The following is a 21,435-nucleotide window of genomic DNA, read 5'->3' as shown; positions in this document are numbered from 1 at the left end:
TAAACTCCCAGCAATTAAATGGGTATTTACCAACGCTTCGGCATCACTGTGCCTTCCTCAGGGTTATCAGAGCACGCATTGTTCCTGAAAGTACACAATATATTCTGCTCATACTTGCCCAGCAAATGTTTTTCTCTAAGAGGAAGAAACCTAGTTATCTCCATACACAATCAGGAGGAAAACAGTTTGCCATAGTAGTTGCTCCATGACTTTGTTCGTGTCAACCTTACTTTTGGGGAAGGTTAATAAACAGCATATTACAGCATATTAGAATTTAATTTCACGCCTCTATTCTGCATCAACTGAAATGAATGAGGTCTACTATGGGTCAGTCCACATTGCTTAATTTAAAACGGCACTTGTAGTTACTGTGCTAGTTACAGTAGATACAGTCTTGATTCAGTAACATTAAAACAGCATTCTAGGCTTTTACCTGTACAGTACAGAATACCCAGCCAGTGTATATGGGTGAAACAATGAGGGAAACAATGGGAGCTCTAGTGCATAAATTACATACTCTCAAAGGGCAAACAACGTAGTACCAAACAGTATTGTCCACCAAGCTGACCAAGCTACAATAATTAAGCTAGTAAACAACGTAGTACCAAACAGTACTGTCCCCCAAGCTAACCAAGCTACAATAATTAAACTAGCAAACAACGTAGTAACAAACAGTACTGTCCCCCAAGCTGACCAGGCTACAATAATTAAACTAGCAAACAACGTAGTACCAAACAGTACTGTCCCCCAAGCTGACCAGGCTCCAATAATTAAACTAGTAAACAACATAGTACCAAACAGTACTGTCCCCCAAGCTGACCAGGGTCCAATAATTAAACTAGTAAACAACGTAGTACCAAACAGTACTGTCCCCCAAGCTGACCAGGCTCCAATAATTAAACTAGTAAACAACATAGTACCAAACAGTACTGTCCCCCAAGCTGACCAAGCTACAATAATTAAACTAGCAAACAACGTAGTACCAAACAGTACTGTCCCCCAAGCTGACCAGGCTACAATAATTAAACTAGTAAACAACGTAGTACCAAACAGTACTGTCCCCCAAGCTGACCAGGCTACAATAATTAAACTAGCAAACAACGTAGTACCAAACAGTACTGTCCCCCAAGCTGACCAGGCTACAATAATTAAACTAGTAAACAACGTAGTACCAAACAGTACTGTCCCCCAAGCTGACCAGGCTACAATAATTAAACTAGTAAACAACGTAGTACCAAACAGTACTGTCCCCCAAGCTGACCAGGCTACAATAATTAAACTAGCAAACAACAAACGTTTTGATTGTAGTGCCTGACACATCAGGTGACTGGCGGTGACTTATCCTAGATCTGACCAATTACATTAGATCTAGACCCCGTGGTATAATATATACTGTGGACCGACTGCTACATTCCCACAGCAGGCCCATGTGTGTGTGTGTGTGTGTGTGTGTGTGTGTGTGTGTGTGTGTGTGTGTGTGTGTGTGTGTGTGTGTGTGTGTGTGTGAACTGAATGTATTCACAGGCTGCTGTGAGAGCAGAGGACTGTGGAATAAGAGAAATGTGTTTCGACCCTACTGGACTCTGTGACCGTTGGAAAAGCCCTGACCTCGTTGCAGCTGGCCACTCCCTCCCTCTATCCTGATAACTTGTGACACACACTGGTTACCTTAAAAACATGTATTCAACCTTTATTTAACTAGGGAAGTCAGTTAAGAACTCATTCTTATTTACAATGACGGCCTACCCTGGCCAAACCTGGACAAAGCTGGGACAATTTTGCGCCGCCCTAAGGGACTCCCAATCACGGCCGTTTGTGAAACAGTCTGGAATCGAACCAGGGTCTGTAGTGACGCCTCTAGCACTGAGATGCAGTGCCTTCGACCGCTGCGTCCCTCGGGAGCCCACTTGGAAGTCAGTCCAGCGTTAGTAAACGATTTAATCATCATGAATGAAATGAATCATAACCTCATTCTCGGAATAGGTGGGCAGCGCCAGGCATCCGCCCCCTACTCTGTGGTCCAAGATGAATGTATTCCTGCTTCCGTCACTGTTCTGCCTCTTTGTGACAATGTGAGAACCCAAGCTGCTACATGATGTTTTCCTGAACAAGAGCAAAAGTCAAGTCCACAGTGAAAGTGAGAACATACTCGATCTGACAACTTCGTTTTTCAATAGAAAAAATGTCATGTATTGGATAGTGTTACAAGGAAGATCACAAACCTACAAGAAGAGGGCTAAATATCAACAACACATGCAACATCCTTGAACAACACTAGAGATTAGAGGTCGACTGATTAATCGTAATGGCCGATTAATTAGGGACGATTTCAAGTTCTCATAACAATCGGAAATCGGTATTTTTGGGCGCCGATTAAAAAAAAAAAACATTTTCAATGACGGCCTAGGAACAGTGGGTTAACTGCGTCGACAGATTTTCACCTTGTCAGCTCGGGGGATCCAATCTTGCAACCTTACAGTTAACTAGTCCAATGCAATAACGACCTGCCTCTCTCTCGTTGCACTCCACAAGGAGACTGCCTGTTACGCGAATGCAGTAAGCCAAGGTAAGTTGCTAGCTAGCATTAAACTTATCTTATAAAAACAATCAATCATAAATCACTAGTTAACTACACATGGTTGATGATATTACTAGATATTATCTAGCGTGTTCTGCGTTGCATATAATCTGACTGAGCATACAAGTATCTAAGTATCTGACGGAGCGGTGGTAGGCAGAAGCAGGCGCGTAAACATTCATTCAAACTGTACTTTCGTGCGTTTTGCCAGCAGCTCTTTGTTGTGCGTCAAGCATTGCTCCGTTTATGACTTCAAGCCTATCAACTCCAGAGATGAGGCTAGTGTAACCGAAGTGAAATGGCTAGCTAGTTAGCGCGCGCTAATAGCATTTCAAATGTCACTCGCTCTGAGCCTTCTAGTAGTTGTTCCCCTTGCTCTGCATGGGTAACGCTGCTTCGAGGGTGGCTGTTGTCGTTGTGTTCCTGGTTCGAGCCCAGGGAGGAGCGAGGAGAGGGACGGAAGCTATACTGTTACACTGGCAATACTAAAGTGCATATAAGAACATCCAATAGTCAAAGGTTAATGAAATACAAATGGTATAGAGGGAAATAGTCCTATAATTCCTATAATCACTACAACTTAAAACTTCTTACCTGGGAATATTGAAGGCTCATGTTAAAAGGAACCACCAACTTTCACATGTTCTCATGTTCTGAGCAAGGAACGGAAACGTTAGCTTTCTTACATGGCACATATTGCACTTTTACTTTCTTCTCTTACACTTTGTTTTTGCATTATTTAAAACAAATTGAACATGTTTAATTATTTACTTGAGTCTAAATTGATTTTATTTATGTATTATATTAAGTTAAAATAAGTGTTCATTCAGTATTGTTGTAATTGTCATTATTACAAATAAGTAAAAAAAAAATTAAAAAAATAATATATATATATATATATTTTTTTTTAAATCGGCCGATTAATCGGTATTGGCTTTTTTGGTCCTCCAATATTCTGTATCAGTATCGGCGTTGAAAAATCATAATCGGTCGACCTCTACTAGAGATGATACAACATCCCTGGTCAAAGTGACAAAAATAACTACAGTATTATTAGATTGATGACTTGTCTCCACTCCAAAAGGTGCCATCTAGAACCTGAAATGGTTCTTTGGCTGTCCCTCATAATAGAACCCTTTGAAGAACCCTTTTTGGTTCCAGGTAGAACCCTTTTGGGATCCTTTTAGGGGTAGTGGCTTGGGGGTAGGGGACTAGGAGTAGTGGGTAGGGGACTAGGGGTAGGGACCTAGGGGTAGTGGGTAGGGGACTAGGGGTAGTGGGTAAGGGACTAGGGGTAGTGGGTAGGGGACTAGGGGTAGTGGGTAGGGGACTAGGGGTAGTGGGTAAGGGACTAGGGGTAGTGGGTAAGGGACTAGGGGTAGTGGACTAAGGGTAGTGGGTAGGTGACTAGGGGTAGTGGGTAGGGCACTAGGGGTAGGGGACTAGGAGTAGTGGGTAGTGGGTAGGGGCTTGGGGGTTGGGGACTAGGGGTAGTGGGTAGGTGACTAGGGGTAGTGGGTAGGTGACTAGGGGTAGTGGGTAGGTGACTAGGGGTAGTGGGTAGGTGACATGGGGTAGTGGGTAGGTGACTAGGGGTAGTGGGTAGGTGACTAGGGGTAGTGGGTAGGTGACTAGGGGTAGTGGGTAGGTGACTATGGGTAGTGGGTAGGTGACTAGGGGTAGTGGGTAGGTGACTAGGGGTAGTGGGTAGGTGACTAGGGGTAGTGGGTAGGTGACTAGGGGTAGTGGGTAGGTGACTAGGGGTAGTCTTGGAAGGATTACAAGGTGTCCCAAAGAGGAGGACGGTGAGGACTAAATGTATCCCAACCAGAGGGACTGTCAGTGAGTAGTGGCATTCTCTCAGAGATGTCTCTGTGCCTCAAGGTAAGAGGGAAGATTGCGTAAGTCTCTGAGTATACTGGGTGACCCAGTTGTTTAGACAGGCAGTGGTTACTGAGTTTCTCAGTGTCTTTGGATGAGTGGCATTCACACTCTCCATCCACACCTCCAAAAAGTACAAGATCCAAGCTTTTGAATAAAATCACAGCTGGTTATCATGAAAAATACTAATTCAGGTACAAGAAAAAAGAAAATCACCTATAGAATCGTGCCAAAAACGGATGGCATCCTGTAGTTTCTGCCACGACATAGTATGGGTGTTTTTTCATATTGATAATAGGTATGAGGAAGCATTATGTTAAACTCACTGCTCTTAAAACACCCACACTGTGATGCTCTGACTAATCTGGGCTATTCAGTTTATGAATGCAGAGGGAGCTTCATTCCTACTACAGACTCTCTGCCGATCTAGGATAATCTCACAACACAAACCCAGGAAGTGCATAGCTTAATGCTAACATAAACACAGTAGCCTATGTAACACAATGGGGAAAAACTACAGAAATGTGTAATCAAATATTTCTACATCAAAAGAGTACGTTTTACTGAACATGCTAACATGTAGCCACTCAATTGTGTTACTAACAGTGTAATAACATAATAGCATTGCGTATTGGCTCGGCCCACCCCTCCTGCGCAGTGACTGAGTGACTCATTGCAAGCCAACAGAAAAGGTCTCCGGGCAGCTGAGCGAAAATGGAGGAAAACTACTCTAAACTTCCGTAGGACCTATTATTCTTCCACTCCTCTCTACTTTCTCTTCCTCTGTATCCTTTGAAAAGAAGGTTGATGACATCCACTCCTCATTCACTCAGCCTATTGAGTCCACTGAGTGTGCTGCCTCTGACCAACACTCTCGCTACCTTACCTCTCTCAGATTGATCTTCTTGACCCTAACCAGTCAGGCTTCAAGACGGGTCACTCAACCGAGACAGCTCTCCTGTGTGTGACGGAGGCTCTCAGTACTGCCAAAGCTGACTCTCTCTCCCCTGTTCTCATCCTCCTCGATCTGCCTTTGACACCGTGAACCATCAGATCCTCCTCTCCACCCTCTCAGGGCTGGGCGTCTCAGGCCCCTCCTACCAGGTGACATGGAGAGGATCTGTATCTGCACCACATGCTCTCACTACTGGTGTTCCCCAGGGCTCGGTTCTAGACCCTCTCCTCTCCTCTCAAGTCACTCGGCTACGTCATATCCTGACATGGTCTCTCCTATCATTGCTATGCGGATGACACTCACCTACTTATCTCCTTCCCACCACCCAGGTGGCGACACACATCTCCTCGCAGATATCTCAGCTTGGATGTTGGCCCACCACTTCAAGCTCCACCTCAACAAGACGGAGCTAATCTTCCTCCCGGGGAAGGCCTGTCCGCTCCAAGGCCTCTCCACACGGTTGACAACTCCACGGTGTCCCCCTTCCGGAGTGCAAAGAACCTTGCTCACGACAATACCCTCTCAATCTCTGCAAACATCAAAGCAATGACTCGCTCCTGCAGGTTCATGCTTTACAACATCTGTAGAGTACAACCCTACCTCACACAGGAAGCAGTGCAGGTCCTAATCCAGGCACTTGTCATCTCTTGTCTGGACTACTGCAACTCTCTGTTGGCTGAGTTTCCCTCTTGTGCCATCAAACCCCTGCAACCTATCCAGAATGCTACAGCCCACCTGGTTTTCAACCTTCCCATGTTCTCAGATGTCACCCTGCTCTTCCACAGACTCCACTGACTTCCAGTTGGAGCTCGCATCCACTACAAGACCACAGTGCTTACCTACAGAACAGCAAGACGAACTGCCCCTCCCTACCTTCAGGCTCTGTTCAAACCCTACACCCTAACCCGAGTACACCTCCGGTCTCTTTGCACTCATCCCAGTCAAAGCTCTTCTCTGTCCTGGCACCCCAGTGGAGGAACCAGCTTGCCGCTGCAGCTAGGACAGCAGAGTACCTAGCCATCTTCTGAAACCCTACCTCTTCAAAGACTATTTTAAATAATCCCACAGCACACCCCCATCTACTTACTATGACTGTGATAAGTGGTTGTCCCACCTAGCCACCTTAAGATGAATGCACTAACTGTAAGTCGAATCAACAATCTAATCAAATGTTATGTGCCACATGTGCCGAATACAACAGGTGTAGTGGACCTTACAGTGAAATGCTGAATACAACAGGTGTAGTAGACCTTACAGTGAAATGCTGAATACAACAGGTGTAGTAGACCTTACAGTGAAATGCTGAATACAACAGGTGTAGTAGACCTTACAGTGAAATGCTTACTTTACAAGCCCTTAATAAGAGCATCTGCTGAATGACTAAAATGTCAATGTAATGTAGTAATGTGCATTTGTTATCCCCCAAAACAGTGGAGAGACAGGTACAGTGAAATGAAGATAAACTAGACTCACTGGCTGCTCAACAACAAAGGTGGGCTGTGGGGTCATTCTTTCACCAGCAGTGTCAGATTACTGGAGTAGCAGAACAGAGAGTAACTTGTTCCAAGCCAGTTTGCCAACTTGACCAAAAACACATAAATGGACCCGAAATGACTATGCAGGGAAAAACAAAACCTGTCCTGATCTTTTTCATGACAGATTAAAATTATTCATGTGAAGTTCAGATGGGCCCTTCCTCTTTCTAAATTCAACAAGGCATAGGACCACTGGGAATAGGCTATAGTTTGAAGACGCGTTTCAGCTAAATGCAGCTAAATGCACCTGGTGCGAATGATACATCTGCCACTTTCCCGATGCGCATGTATTTTTGGTGACAACCCAAGACATAAACGCCGATCCGGGTCTCCAAAGACATCACAGTAGCCAACATTCACTGCCAAGCTCGGCTACTTGTTTTTCTTTCAACGCCACTCCCTCTACGGTTTCGACTAGAAGGGATACAGTTTATGTCAGAATTGACAATAATTGACTTCGTAGCAGGTTAGGACAATTTACGTAGCAGGTTAAGGTTAGGAAAAGGGTCAGGATTTGGTCAAATGCAAAACATTTCAACTTTAAACGTCAATTTGACATAAACTGTATCCCATTCAGCCATGACCCCCCTCTCCGGGCACGCAGGACAGTCTGGATTTCTAGAGCAGAGTAGACAGACTGCTTCGTATAACCCACACAGACGATCCCATCAGAAAAAAAGTTAAAGTAATGTGGCAAAATGATTTGCACATATCAGTCTAACAATTTAAAATCGCTTCTTCTTCTTGCAGGAATAATTGTATAGGCTACGACTTGATGTAGCCTGCAGACAAATGCAGCAGCAATTCCATAATGCTTTATAATTGGAAATAATAAGTGACATTTTGCTTTCAGTTATTAGCTAATTATTTATACAGCACGGTATTGCCAGTTGCGTGCGTAATAAACTAGTGTAGCAGTTTGCAGCTGTCAAAGGAGGCACACACCCCTGTCATTTGCACCATTTCCGTATCAACACAGAGTAACTAAGCGATGATTATCCGAGAGCCTATAATGCCACCTCGATAGTTGTATATTCAACAACTATCTACCGTCCTTTACCTGAATAAAACCTAAAATATTGAGCGAAAATACATATCAACTGTAGCTGCATTGTTGCCAATAGATTCTAGAACGACTTTGTTGCGACAATGTAGCCCAAGGAGTCGTATACTTTCGCGAACCTTGGGGCTGGCGACAACGTAGCAGCCGAAAACATAGTAGGCAGTATTAACCAGAGATGCATGACGTTGGTAAATCAATTACAAACTAAGACTGTGATCATGTCAGAAATAAAAACTTACCGAGTGCCACCTCGCAGGCTTTTCGCAATTGCGAATGGTGAGCCTTTTTAACCTCTTTGTCGGCCAGGATCTTCTCCAAAGCTCTGGTTAAAAACATGTTTTTCGTCTTTTTGCCTTCATACATGGCGCGCCGGAATTGGGGCGAGGAGTAGTACCTGTCCCAAGGGCAGAAGCCGTTCCAGACCGATGTGTTCTATTCGAGAGGACAGCGGCAGTGGCCCTAACATACATACATAAATAAAGACAGAAGGTGGGGTAAATCCCTCAGATTGCCATTAGCAACCTGCCTAGCTGCGCCATGTTGGAAGGAAGCGACGTCACGCACGTTAAAAACGGCCGCAGTGAGGCAGCAGGGTGTGTGTGTGCGTGTACTATAGAAATACTCTACCTGATCATGATTATATTACATTAATTTTAAAAAATATTGTGGGAGCAAAGCAATCCCCTTCCTGCTTTTTCAAACTAATGCACATGTAAAATAATGAGATGATGCATAAAACTGGTCACTTTAATGATGTTTACATAGTCATTGCCAGTCCGACATTGCTCGTCGTAAAATTTATATATTTCTTAATTCCTTTATTTTACGTTTAGATGTGTGTGTATTGTTGTGAATTGTTAGATACTACAGCACTGTTGGAGCCGCATTAACATCTGTCAAATACAGTACCAGTCAAAAATTTGGACACACCTACTCATTCAAGGGGTTTTCTTTATTTGGACTATTTTCTACATTGTAGAATAATAGTGAAGTCATCAAAACTATAAAATAGCACACATGGAATCATTTAGTAAACAAAAGAGTGTTAAACAAATCAAAATATATTTTATATTTGAGATTCTTCGAAGTAGCCCCCCTTTGCCTTGATGACAGCTTTGCACACTCTTGGCATTCTCTCAACCAACTTCACCTGTAATGCTTTTTCAACAGTCTTGAAGGAGCTCCCACATATGATGAGTACTTGTTGGGGTCACTCAGTACTTGTTGGGGTCCAACTCATCCCAAACCATCTCAATTGTGTTGAGGCCGGGTGATTGTGGAGGCCAGGTCATTTGATGCAGCACTCCATCACTCTCCTTCTTGGTCAAAGAACCACACCAGAAGGCTTTAAATGATCAGAGTCAGGATCAACAAAATATTGAATCTAACAAACTCTACTGTGTTTCTAACTAATTACACTGAGTATAACTAGTGTCATTGATGTGATATTAAATAACTCATTATACTGTGTATAACTAGCGTAATGGATGTGATATTAAATAACTCATTATACTGTGTATAACTAGCGTAATGGATGTGATATTAAATAACTCATTATACTGTGTATAACTAGCGTAATGGATGTGATATTAAATAACTCATTATACTGTGTATAACTAGCGTAATGGATGTGACATTGAACAACATACTATACCTATTTGTTCCTTTGTCTGGTACCTGCAATCAATCTGTTTTTCACCAAAGGTAGGGTGATACTGCACTCTTGAAAGTGAGCCATGATGTTGTTTACTTGTAGAAAAACGAAAGGTAACCCAAACTGCAGCATCAGCAAAGGAAGAGGATCTATGAAAGAGAGTACTTGATTAACACTTGAGGCTAAAAGCCACTAAAGTGCCAGTATTGAAAGATCCTCGTACCATACCATTCTGTGTCTTAGTTCAAACAACATGAAATGTACAGCATATGGTGGTAGCAAAGCATTTCTCTCAATACAGGAACATCCCCTGCCAATCTTGAAGATGAATATCTATCTCTGTGTCTTGGTTGCTTATCCAGAACCATTATTAGTACTTTACACCCAAGTGGGAGGGAGAATCCTGATACATTCTTACCAGTCTCTCACACTGTCTCACACGGCAGGTAACCTAGTGGTTAGAGCGTTGGACTAGTAACCGGAAGGTTGCAAGATTGAATTCCCGAGCTGACAAGGTAAACATCTGTCGTTCTGCCCCTAAACAAGGCAGTTAACCCACTGTTCTTAGGCCATCATTGAAAATAATAATTTGTTCTTAACTGACTTGCCTAGTTAAATAAAGGGAAAATAAACACACGCAGTCTCTTACACCCACACAGGATTGATTGATGTCTAAGAGACAGACAGCACAAGGATCTTTCTTCATTAGTTATTTAGTGTTGTGATCAAGGGAGTTTTGGGTGGCAGGGGGAGAAGAAATTAGAAAAAACCTAACTGTGACCCATCTGGTACCAAGTCATCATTGTCATCTACATCAAATTGTAACAGTAATTGATCCACATTGATCTTTGTCAATTGGGAGAGTGGGCAGCGATCATGATAACTGTTTGCATAAATATGCAATGATTGGACTAAACAGGGTGATATACAGTATGAGTGTGTTGTCGCAGGGCCCAGAAACACAGCACGCTGTATCATGTTAGAATGAAATAGGAAATAGCAGACTGCTTCACTGCGTTTGTTACACTACCTACCACACATGATATTACACTCCTCCCAACTAGGCCCCTTTTTTCTCAATTTCCACCTGAATGATGTGCCCAACGCAAACTGCCTGCTGCTCAGGTCCTGAAGCCAGGATATGCATATAATTGTTACCATTGGGAAAAAAACACTTTGAAGTTTGTATAAATGTTAAAATAAATGTAGGAGAATATAACATAATAGATATATTATATATATATATTTTTTTGAAAAAGGTCATATTGAAAATGAGCTCCCTGGATGCAATTCCCATGGCTTCCACAGGATGTCAGCAGTCTATGTTCAAGGTTACAGGCTTGTAACTTCAACAACAAATAAGAAATATCAGTTTAGGTACAGTGACACAGTCTTGGAAATTCGTGTTTACGCTACATGAAGACAGGACACATCTGCTAAAATCGGTTTCCTATTGAACATACTTCTTTCCGTAAGAAATATTTTAGTTTGAGTACATTTTAGGGTATCTAAAGAGTGAATAGAAATTTATTTTGACTTGTTGAAACAAAGTTTAGGGGTAGATTTTCAGATTCCTTTCTCTGCATGTTGAACGAGTGGATTACTCAAATCGATGGCGCCAACTAAATCGACTTTTTGGGACATAAAGAAGGATTTTATCTAACAAAACGAGACTACATGTTATAGATGGGACCCTTTGGATGACAAATCAGAGGAAGATTTTTAAAAAGTAAGTGAATATTGAATCGTTATTTGTGAATGTATGAAACCTGTGCTGGTGGAAAAATATTTTGATGTGGGCGCTGTCCTCAAACAATCGCATGGCAGGTTTTCGCTGTAATAGCTACTGTAAATCGGACGACACAGATTAACAAGAATTTAAGGTCGCAGCCAATATAAGACACATATGTACCTAAATGTTTAATATCCATAATTTTACAATTATTTATTTGAATTGCACGCCCTCCAGTTTCACCAGAAGTTGTCCCGCTAGCGGGATGCCTATTCCTAAATTAACGTTGTTTCCACATAATTTCAACCCCATAAATCGATGTGATGCATTGAATCCACGTGGAAAACTTATTGAATTTGCAAAAAGTCATCAACATAAGGGCATTTTGTATTTTTTCACCCAATGTTTAACATAATTCCAATGAATGACATGGTGACATTTTTTGTTGATTTCACGTTGCATTCACGTTAGTTGACAACTCAACCAAATGTAAATCAAAACTAGACGTTGAACTGATGTTTGTGTCCAGTGGGCTGTTACTGTAAAACTATGCTATTGTAATGTTTGAAATGATAGTGATGTCAAAGAAAACATCCACGTGACAACCTCATAAAAAAGAAATAACATGTATTACATTTCAGTAAATGTCCTTTACACTTTCTATCAAAAGTAAACATTTCCCCTTGATAAAAAAATATATAAACTTATCCTTTACAAAATTATAAAAAGCGTTTAAAGTCCATTTCAAGGCACTTTGTTAAAGGGATAGTTCAACCAAAAGACAACATTACATATGGGTTTTACTTACCCTGTAAGCAGCCTATGGGCAAGATATGACAGCAATCCATGTTTTGGTTTTGTTTACCTGGATACTGTTTCAAATGATAACTTTTCTGCATTTGTAGAAGAAATCCAATGCAAGCCAATTGTATCTATATAAGCATTTTACGTTAATGTCCAAATTATCTATAAGTAACTTCATTGAGTTACACAATACAGTTTTAGATACATAAAGTGCAAAAATTATAATACAGGTACTGTTGACTTGCATTGAATTTGTATTGGAACAGTGGCCAGCTAAACAAACTAAAGCATGATTTGCTGTCATACGTTGTCCATAGACTGCTTACAGGGCAAGGAAACCCATACGTAATTGTGTAATTTGTGTGAACTATCCCTTTATTGATACTTTAGGCATCCTTGTTGTTTGTACCATATAAACACATTTTTATGACCTTGTTCTACCACAATTAATGTAAAATGTCTTTTTGAAGACATCTAGAGCAGTTAGCTCAGTGGTTTAGTGGGTGGAACATGCAGGTATACATACAGCTTATGCCCACATATTGCGTTTACTCACTTCTTAATTGCCATGATGCATATCAAAGTAGTGTAGTGGAGGTATATGCCATATCAATTAATAAGGCTGATGGAACAGATTAGAATGTTTAGCTTAAAATGTTCAAAAACTATTATTTCACATTTTAGGCTCAGCAATGTGCACATGGCGGTAGGCCTATGCGGGAAAACACTGTTCTAAAATGTGCACTGCACATGCAAGCGGTTTCAAGGATTTAAATATCCTTTAGATATTTTGAAAGAGGGAAGATCTAAAGATGCAACAATAATTGTTATCATTTTTTAAAATTGTTATAATTATTATCATGGGTTGCTAATATGACTTGGACAATGCCTTTGGCTGCTAGACAATAAAATACATTTGAAAGAAAAACAGTATAAGTCTTTATAAAATAATTGCCTCCACATTTCTATGGTGGGATTTTGGCTATAAGCTACTTTGAAACATGCCTCATAATATGAGATAAAACATCCTGGTTTCAGACAATGAAGGAGCTGGAAGAATATAGCAATGCTAATGATAGGCCTAATCGTCTTCTGGTAGAGGGAAATGCTTTCCCAAAAACCTTCTCAATTAAGCGTTAACTAGCTACAAAGCAGAATTATATCAGGATTATTTGTGTCAATCTAGTGGCCATTTGTTTTGCAAACTCAATCTCATGTCCTACAGAAACACTGCTAATCAAACAACAGTGCTTGGTGCCTGCAAATTATAGGGTAACTACACAAAAAAATCCAAATTTCTTAGATTGTTCCCTGACATCAAAAGTGGTCTCCGGATGTGGTTTAAACATTGTTATGGAGTTATAACATTCCATTTTTGTTGTTTTTCTATAAAACAAAACTGCCGTTGGCCAGCCTCATGTATCCATTTCAGTAGTAGGTCTACTATTAGCCTACTTGCACAGTACAGCTTGGGTTGGCCTGACTATGAAAGACCAATATGGGATTTATCATTTTAGGTCATTCAGAGTGTATGTCACTGTTTCTCATAGAATTCACCCGGCGGGCCGTTTGGGACATCTTTGGCAAAAGATAGAATATACCCACTTCTCCAGGCACGACTACACCACTGAGTTAGCTGATGGTGCTCCAGATAGTGAAGCTTTAATGGGTCAAAACTGCAATTTCAAGAAAAAGACTCTGTGAAATGCAATATCAGTCTCTTGAAAATGGCATTCAAATGCTTGCGTTCACCGTACACTGTAAACAGTCGAGTTGTTGATAGTACAAGGTGAAGATTTTATGTAATATGACATCTAAATAATTTTACATTTGAAACCAGTTTGAGGGAATTTTCAAGTACCACTATAGCCTCTAACATACAGACATAAAATGGAGTGGTGACCACTCTTGGGTAAACATCAAGGCTTGCATGATATTTGTTTCATTTCCCTTTTTGGCACAATAACCCACCACCCGTAGTTATTCTCTAGCAGATGCAGAGATACTGTAAATGTCTATATATCTCAGAGATATGGATATCTCTCTCTGTCCAGCTGATACATCCCTGTCTCACACTTCTTTAGTAGGCCTGATGAGATGGTCTTCACTGCTCTCATGGTCTCAGTACAGGTGGGGTTAATCAGAGCTTCAGGTAACAGGAAGCCAAAGTAGCCTGTGTCCCGCAGTTCAAAGGCAAAGGCATAAGGGATCCCGTTCCTATAGGCCCAGTCCATGGAGCTGCCTGAGCTGACATCTGTTGGCGTCAGAACAAATACAACAGTTTGGATTCATTGGGAGGGTTCTCCACAGGCAAACATGTGTGCGGCAGGAATTCTTATCTTTTAACTGAAATATTATGAGCTAGATGTTTTCTGAGTGTTTTGCAGTCTGTTGCTGAAGTCAGTTAACGTCGGGAAGGAGAGGGTGTGCATAACTCACACAGCGTGGTGGAGGCAGGTCCATATCTGTACCTCACTCCGTAGGCAGAGTACAGGGCCGTCACTGCATTGTGTGCAGCTGACTCCTGGAGGGGGGAATACATTACATTACAATCATTTATTCAATTCCAATGTGAGTTGCAACAACATTGATTCATTGATTGATTGTGGTCACAGATCTGTCTCTCACCACACAGTTGAAGTTAGGGATGGTGGCGTATTTATAGGAGTAGGGGTAGAGCAACATTTGGGCGTAGGCGTGGATGGAGACGTAGGCCTTGACACGCTTCTTGTGCTTCCGCAGGAACTTGGCCACTGCCTTGACCTCCGGCTCGGACTCAGGGAAGGGTCCGCAGTACGTGTCATCACAGGGGTGAGAGGATGCACCCTCCTCTGGCAGGGAGAAACAACGACAGGGCAGGTACTGTTTGTTACTTACTATGGTCATACAGTATTACGTGCTGTGTATAAATACAGAGAGGTTATACTAGTTTATACTGGAACTATACCCAATACTTTATAACAGGGTTTTACTATGGTGTTAGTGTATGTTTCTGTGACCATTTTTGAATACATTTTATGCACAGAAAATTGCTCTGAGTAAGTCTGCTAGACAAAATCATGGTAAATGGGGGGTATAAAACACACTGGGGACATATTTTTTTGTCCACACAGCCTGTTGACATTTTGTTCTCAATTCAATATGTTTTAGACATTTCTCTTGGGGAAATTTTGACCCAAAAAAAACGGTCTTCTTTCACCTCTCCCTCTTTCATGTTATTTGTATATTCATAGCTACTTTGTGTCATTGATGCCTGTTTTCAATGTGGACGGATACCTCTTCAGATGGACTACGCTGGCTACATATCTCTCTGTCTCTCTCAGATTATTTCTAAGCAGAACTAAACCCTCCAACTACAGTACGCATGCCCATTAATTATGTAAATGAGTACTCCAAAAATAAACATTAGAAGCACAACTTGGCATAACCTGCAGACAGACAAGAAAGAGCATGATCTAAGAGACTTGCCCATGAGCAAAAAGCAGCACCTCAAAACTCTGGGCCAAATTAATATTTGCATATGCAAATCCAACAGGGAATGAGCCATGTCTATGTATAATACAAACAGTGTAAATGAACAATTTCCTAAATTAATTAACTGATTAAAATTAGACAGTAAATTACCCCTGGTATCATCCAACCTTGAAAGTCTATGATTGGTCTGCACAAAACACATAGCGGCTTCAGTAAGCATGAACTTCTTGTGCCTATTGCCTATTCTCAGAATTAGGGCCTCGTTCCTGGCTTTAGCGAGGAGCAAGAGTTCTTTTCTGGTCAGCTTTCAAAACTCAGAGCCTTATTCAAAATACAGATGGCTCTGAGGGTGAAATCAACAATACATACTGTAGTTGGGATTATTTGTCATTCCCCTCCCATTCTATGCTACAGTATAATGATACATCTCAACACCAAGCTGAGGCCTATCATTATCATGTCGTTTTCATAGGTCTTGGCCCCCATAATGAATACTCTGTGTCGACCAAGGCCGTGTTTTACACAGCGTGTGTTTTAACAACTTGTTCCCACAGGTCCCCAGCCAGTACGCATCTACATACGCCTGGCAATTAGTTATACACAGAGCAAAGAAGGGTTTGTTACCCAGCAAAATGTGAAAGTGGCACAAGGTAAAGGACAAGGCAGTGGATCTTGTACTGTATTCTAGCCTGCCTTTACAGTAGCTGGATAATCTAATGTAGCAGGTTTGACTTAAGGGCCTAGAGTTTTCCTGTTTCTGTCTCGTGGTCAGGAAAAACTCAGGCCTATAGCCATATCTGCTGCTCTCACACCCTGATCGGTTTCTCCTGTCCTAGTGATTGTCTCCACCCCCTCCAGGTGTAGCTTATTTTCCCCAGTGTATTTATCCCTGTGTTTCCTGTCTCTCTGTGCCAGTTCATCTTGTATGTCTTTCAAGTCAATCAGCGTGTTTCCCCATAATCCTGCTTCTATTCTTTTTTTGCTAGTCCTCCCGGTTTTGACTCCTGCCTGTTTTTCTGGACTTTGTACCCGCCTGCCTGACCATTCTACCTGCCCTGACCTTGAGCCTGCCTGCCACTCTGTACCTCCTGAACTCTGATCTGGTTATGACCTTTTGCCTGTCCACGATCATTCTCTTGCCTTTTCCCTTTTGGATGGAATAATACATATCAAAGACTCCTGTGTCTGGATCTGACCTTGTGTTCTTATAGCTGCATTATAGTCTCATGTGTGAGAATATATATTTTTTAATTTTACCTTTATTTAACTAGGCAAGTTAGTTAAGAACAAATTCTTATTTTCAATGACAGCCTGTTCAGGGGCAGAATGACAGATTTGTACCTTGTCAGCTCGGGGGCTTGAACTTGCAACCTTCCAGTTACTAGTCCAACACTCTAACCACTAGGCTACCCTGCCTAGTGGTTCTCCCCCCCCTATATCTTAAACACCAACCACTCACTGGGTACAGATGTCACTTCAACTTCAATTTTTTATTTGCATTTGGTTGAGAAAAAATACCAAATTCCCTTACGTTGGGGACTTTCTGATTACTTTTAGAAATTCCAAACAGTTTCCCACGTTGTTTCAATGTTATCAGATTATTTTTGTTGTTGTTGAAATGACGTGGAAACAACGTTGATGTAACCAGTTTTTTTTCCAGTGGGCAGTGTCTCATACAGACCTTGGAGATTATCAGTATCACATGCTCTGTCTATTCCCCCCTCTCTCTCCCCCCCCTCTTTCCCTCCTCTCTTTCCCCCCTCTCTCTCCCCTCTCTTTTCCCCCCTCTCTCTCCCCCTCTCACTCCTCTCTTCCCCCCTCTCTTCCCCCCTCTCTTCCCCCCTCTCTCCCCCCCTCTCTCCCCCAGCTCTTTTCTTGCTGTAATTATCTATCCTTTCTTATTTAAGATTCCAAGTATCACACATAAAACCAGCCTCCCTCCCTGAGTGATGAATAGCAGACACCCACCAGAAGACCCTACCCCCCCCTCTCAGCACCACCAAAATCATATCACACAGGGGGGGTGCCGTCACCACACAAACATTTAATCCACAGCTTACACTAATTAAGCAGACAGAGCACCAGGAGACATCTCCCAACAGCAGGGGAAGGAAAGCAGGGGGAAGGGAGGACACACACACACAGACAGACACACACACTCCAAGGATACATTAAAAACTCACCACACCACTTGACTTTCCAGTTCCTGTTGGCGTCAACACCTCTGCAGTGATACTTGGCGTTTTTGGACCGGGTTTTCCTCCAGAAACGATCCTGGGGGGAAAATAATGAACACTGTCACTAACTCAAAGTAGCTATGAATATACTAATAACATGTCACCTTAAATACACGTTGGGTCAAATGTTAGCTAGGTGAGAGAGAAAGAGAGAGAGCAAGCCAGACAGAGAGGGTGTGAGAGAGAGAGAGAGGGGGAGAGGGAAAGAGAGAAGGGGAGAGAGAGAGAGTGAGAGAGGGAGAGAGAGGAGGAGAGGGAAAGAGAGAGAGAGAGGGGGAGAGGGAAAGAGACACAGAGAGAGTTGTAGCTACCGTAGTCCAGCTGAAGATGTATCCATCCACGTTGAAGACAGGCATGATGTAGAAGTTGAGTTGGTTTATCAGTCGTCTCATCACAGAGTCATGCTGGTAGGAATGCAGAGCCTACAACAACAACTGGCTTATATGAACAGGACAGGTAAGTTCACAATGAACCATAGGCTATATCTCTTCTTGCACCTGTTTTATTTCACCAGTTACAATACTTTCTAGTTGGTGAATAATAAATCATGATTAATACTCCTAAGAAGTCTGTAAGTCTGAGGGTGGCAGAGGATCCACCAGTGATATCACACACCTGTGACTGAGCAGTACAACTGCTATAGAGGGCTACTAGAAAACCCTCATCATCCTCATCATCGTTCTACAGCTGCACCATCGAGAGCATCCTGACCAGTTGCATCACCGCCTGGTATGGCAACTGCTCGGCATCTGACAGTAAGGCGCTACAGAGGGTAGCGCGTATGGCCCAATACATCACCGGGGCCAAGCTTCCTGCCATCCAGGACCTATGTACATGTACTAGGCTGTGTCAGAGGAAGGCCCAAAAAATGGTCAAAGACTCCAGTCAACCAAGTCATTGATTGTTCTCTCTGCTACCGCACGGCAAGCTGTACCTGAGCGCCAAGTCCAGGTCCAAAAGACTCCTTAATAGCTTCTACCCCCAAGCCATAAGACTCCTGACCAATTCATGAAATGGACTATTTACATTGACCCCCTCCTCCCTTTGTTTTTACACTGCTGCTACTCGCTGTTTGTTATCTTTGCATTGTCACATTACCCCTTCCTATATGTACAAATGACCTCGACTAACCGGTACCCTCTGTATATAGCCTCATTATTGTTATTTAATCCTATTGTTTAAAATATATATAATTTAACCAGGTAATTTGATTGAGAACACATTCTCATTTACAGCAACAACCTGGGGAATAGTTACAGGGGAGACGAGGGGGGATGAATGAGCCTATTATAAACTGGGGATGATTAGGTGATCATGATGGTATGAGGGACAGCTTTGGAATTTAGCCAGGACAACAGGTTAACACCCCTACTCTTACGATAAGGGCCATGGGATCTTTACTGACCACAGAGAGTCAGGACACCTGTTTAACGTCCTATCCGAAAGACAGCACTCTACACAGGGCAATGTCCCAAATCACTGCCCTGGGGTATTGGATTATTTTTTTTGACCAGAGGAAAAGGTGCATCCTACTGGCCCTCCAACACCACTTCCAGCAGCATCTGGTCTCCCATCCAGGACCAACCCTGCTTCAGAAGCCAGCAGCGTGATGCAGGGTGGTATGCTGCTGGTCTCCCATCCAGGACCAACCCTGCTTCAGAAGCCAGCCAGCAGTGGGATGCAGGGTGGTATGCTGCTGGTCTCCCATCCAGGACCAACCCTGCTTCAGAAGCCAGCCAGCAGTGGGGTGCAGGGTGGTATGCTGCTGGTCTCCCATCCAGGACCAACCCTGCTTCAGAAGCCAGCAGTGGGATGCAGGGTGGTATGCTGCTGGTCTCCCATCCAGGACCAACCCTGCTTCAGAAGCCAGCAGTGGGATGCAGGGTGGTATGCTGCTGGTCTCCCATCCAGGACCAACCCTGCTTCAGAAGCCAGCAGTGGGATGCAGGGTGGTATGCTGCTGGTCTCCCATCCAGGACCAACCCTGCTTCAGAAGCCAGCAGTGGGATGCAGGGTGGTATGCTGCTGGTCTCCCATCCAGGACCAACCCTGCTTCAGACGCCAGCAGTGGGATGCAGGGTGGTATGCTGCTGGTCTCCCATCCAGGACCAACCCTGCTTCAGAAGCCAGCAGTGGGATGCAGGGTGGTATGCTGCTGGTCTCCCATCCAGGACCAACCCTGCTTCAGAAGCCAGCAGTGGGATGCAGGGTGGTATGCTGCTGGTCTCCCATCCAGGACCAACCCTGCTTCAGAATCCAGCAGTGGGATGCAGGGTGGTATGCTGCTGGTCTCCCATCCAGGACCAACCCTGCTTCAGAAGCCAGCAGTGGGATGCAGGGTGGTATGCTGCTGGTCTCCCATCCAGGACCAACCCTGCTTCAGAAGCCAGCAGTGGGATGCAGGGTGGTATGCTGCTGGTCTCCCATCCAGGACCAACCCTGCTTCAAAAGCCAGCAGTGGGATGCAGGGTGGTATGCTGCTGGTCTCCCATCCAGGACCAACCCTGCTTCAGAAGCCAGCAGTGGGATGCAGGGTGGTATGCTGCTGGTCTCCCATCCAGGACCAACCCTGCTTCAGAAGCCAGCAGTGGGATGCAGGGTGGTATGCTGCTGGTCTCCCATCCAGGACCAACCCTGCTTCAGAAGCCAGCAGTGGGATGCAGGGTGGTATGCTGCTGGTCTCCCATCCAGGACCAACCCTGCTTCAGAAGCCAGCAGTGGGATGCAGGGTGGTATGCTGCTGGTCTCCCATCCAGGACTAACCCTGCTTCAGAAGCCAGCAGTGGGATGCAGGGTGGTATGCTGCTGGTCTCCCATCCAGGACCAACCCTGCTTCAGAAGCCAGCAGTGGGATGCAGGGTGGTATGCTGCTGGTCTCCCATCCAGGACCAACACTGCTTCAGAAGCCAGCAGTGGGATGCAGGGTGGTATGCTGCTGGTCTCCCATCCAGGACCAACCCTGCTTCAGAAGCCAGCAGTGGGATGCAGGGTGGTATGCTGCTGGTCTCCCATCCAGGACCAACCCTGCTTCAGAAGCCAGCAGTGGGATGCAGGGTGGTATGCTGCTGGTCTCCCATCCAGGACTAACCCTGCTTCAGAAGTCAGCAGTGGGATGCAGGGTGGTATGCTGCTGGTCTCCCATCCAGGACCAACCCTGCTTCAGAATCCAGCAGTGGGATGCAGGGTGGTATGCTGCTGGTCTCCCATCCAGGACCAACACTGCTTCAGAAGCCAGCAGTGGGATGCAGGGTGGTATGCTGCTGGTCTCCCATCCAGGACCAACCCTGCTTCAGAAGCCAGCAGTGGGATGCAGGGTGGTATGCTGCTGGTCTCCCATCCAGGACCAACCCTGCTTCAGAAGCCAGCAGTGGGATGCAGGGTGGTATGCTGCTGGTCTCCCATCCAGGACTAACCCTGCTTCAGAAGCCAGCAGTGGGATGCAGGGTGGTATGCTGCTGGTCTCCCATCCAGGACCAACCCTGCTTCAGAAGCCAGCAGTGGGATGCAGGGTGGTATGCTGCT

General features: G+C 43.8%; 2 protein-coding genes across 4 annotated transcripts in view; both read right to left on the bottom strand.

Annotated features, from left to right (window-relative positions):
- The window catches only part of LOC109900149 (brefeldin A-inhibited guanine nucleotide-exchange protein 1), a 98,375-nt gene extending 89,781 nt beyond the window's left edge, over nucleotides 1-8,594 (bottom strand). For 2 of the 3 annotated variants that reach the window (XM_031836304.1, XM_031836305.1), the window contains exon 1: nucleotides 8,252-8,594. In XM_031836304.1, the coding sequence (XP_031692164.1) occupies nucleotides 8,252-8,375 (124 nt within the window). In that variant the 5' untranslated portion in view covers nucleotides 8,376-8,594. The remainder of the gene's footprint in view (nucleotides 1-8,251) is intronic. The other variant, XM_031836306.1, reaches the window with a different exon arrangement.
- Nucleotides 8,595-11,527: 2,933 nt separating this feature from the next.
- LOC109899013 (carboxypeptidase A6) overlaps nucleotides 11,528-21,435 on the bottom strand; it is a 69,783-nt gene continuing 59,875 nt past the window's right edge. Inside the window, 5 exon segments of the mRNA XM_031836302.1 lie at nucleotides 11,528-14,456; nucleotides 14,642-14,726; nucleotides 14,831-15,033; nucleotides 17,860-17,950; nucleotides 18,225-18,335. Of these exon segments, the coding sequence (XP_031692162.1) occupies nucleotides 14,227-14,456; nucleotides 14,642-14,726; nucleotides 14,831-15,033; nucleotides 17,860-17,950; nucleotides 18,225-18,335 (720 nt within the window). The 3' untranslated portion in view covers nucleotides 11,528-14,226.

This window comes from Oncorhynchus kisutch, linkage group LG11, assembly GCF_002021735.2.
Source record: "Oncorhynchus kisutch isolate 150728-3 linkage group LG11, Okis_V2, whole genome shotgun sequence".
NCBI classification, from domain to species: Eukaryota; Metazoa; Chordata; class Actinopteri; order Salmoniformes; family Salmonidae; genus Oncorhynchus; species Oncorhynchus kisutch.
The sequence above is the reverse complement of the archived record's forward strand: the minus strand, read 5'-3'. Positions and strand labels throughout refer to the sequence as shown.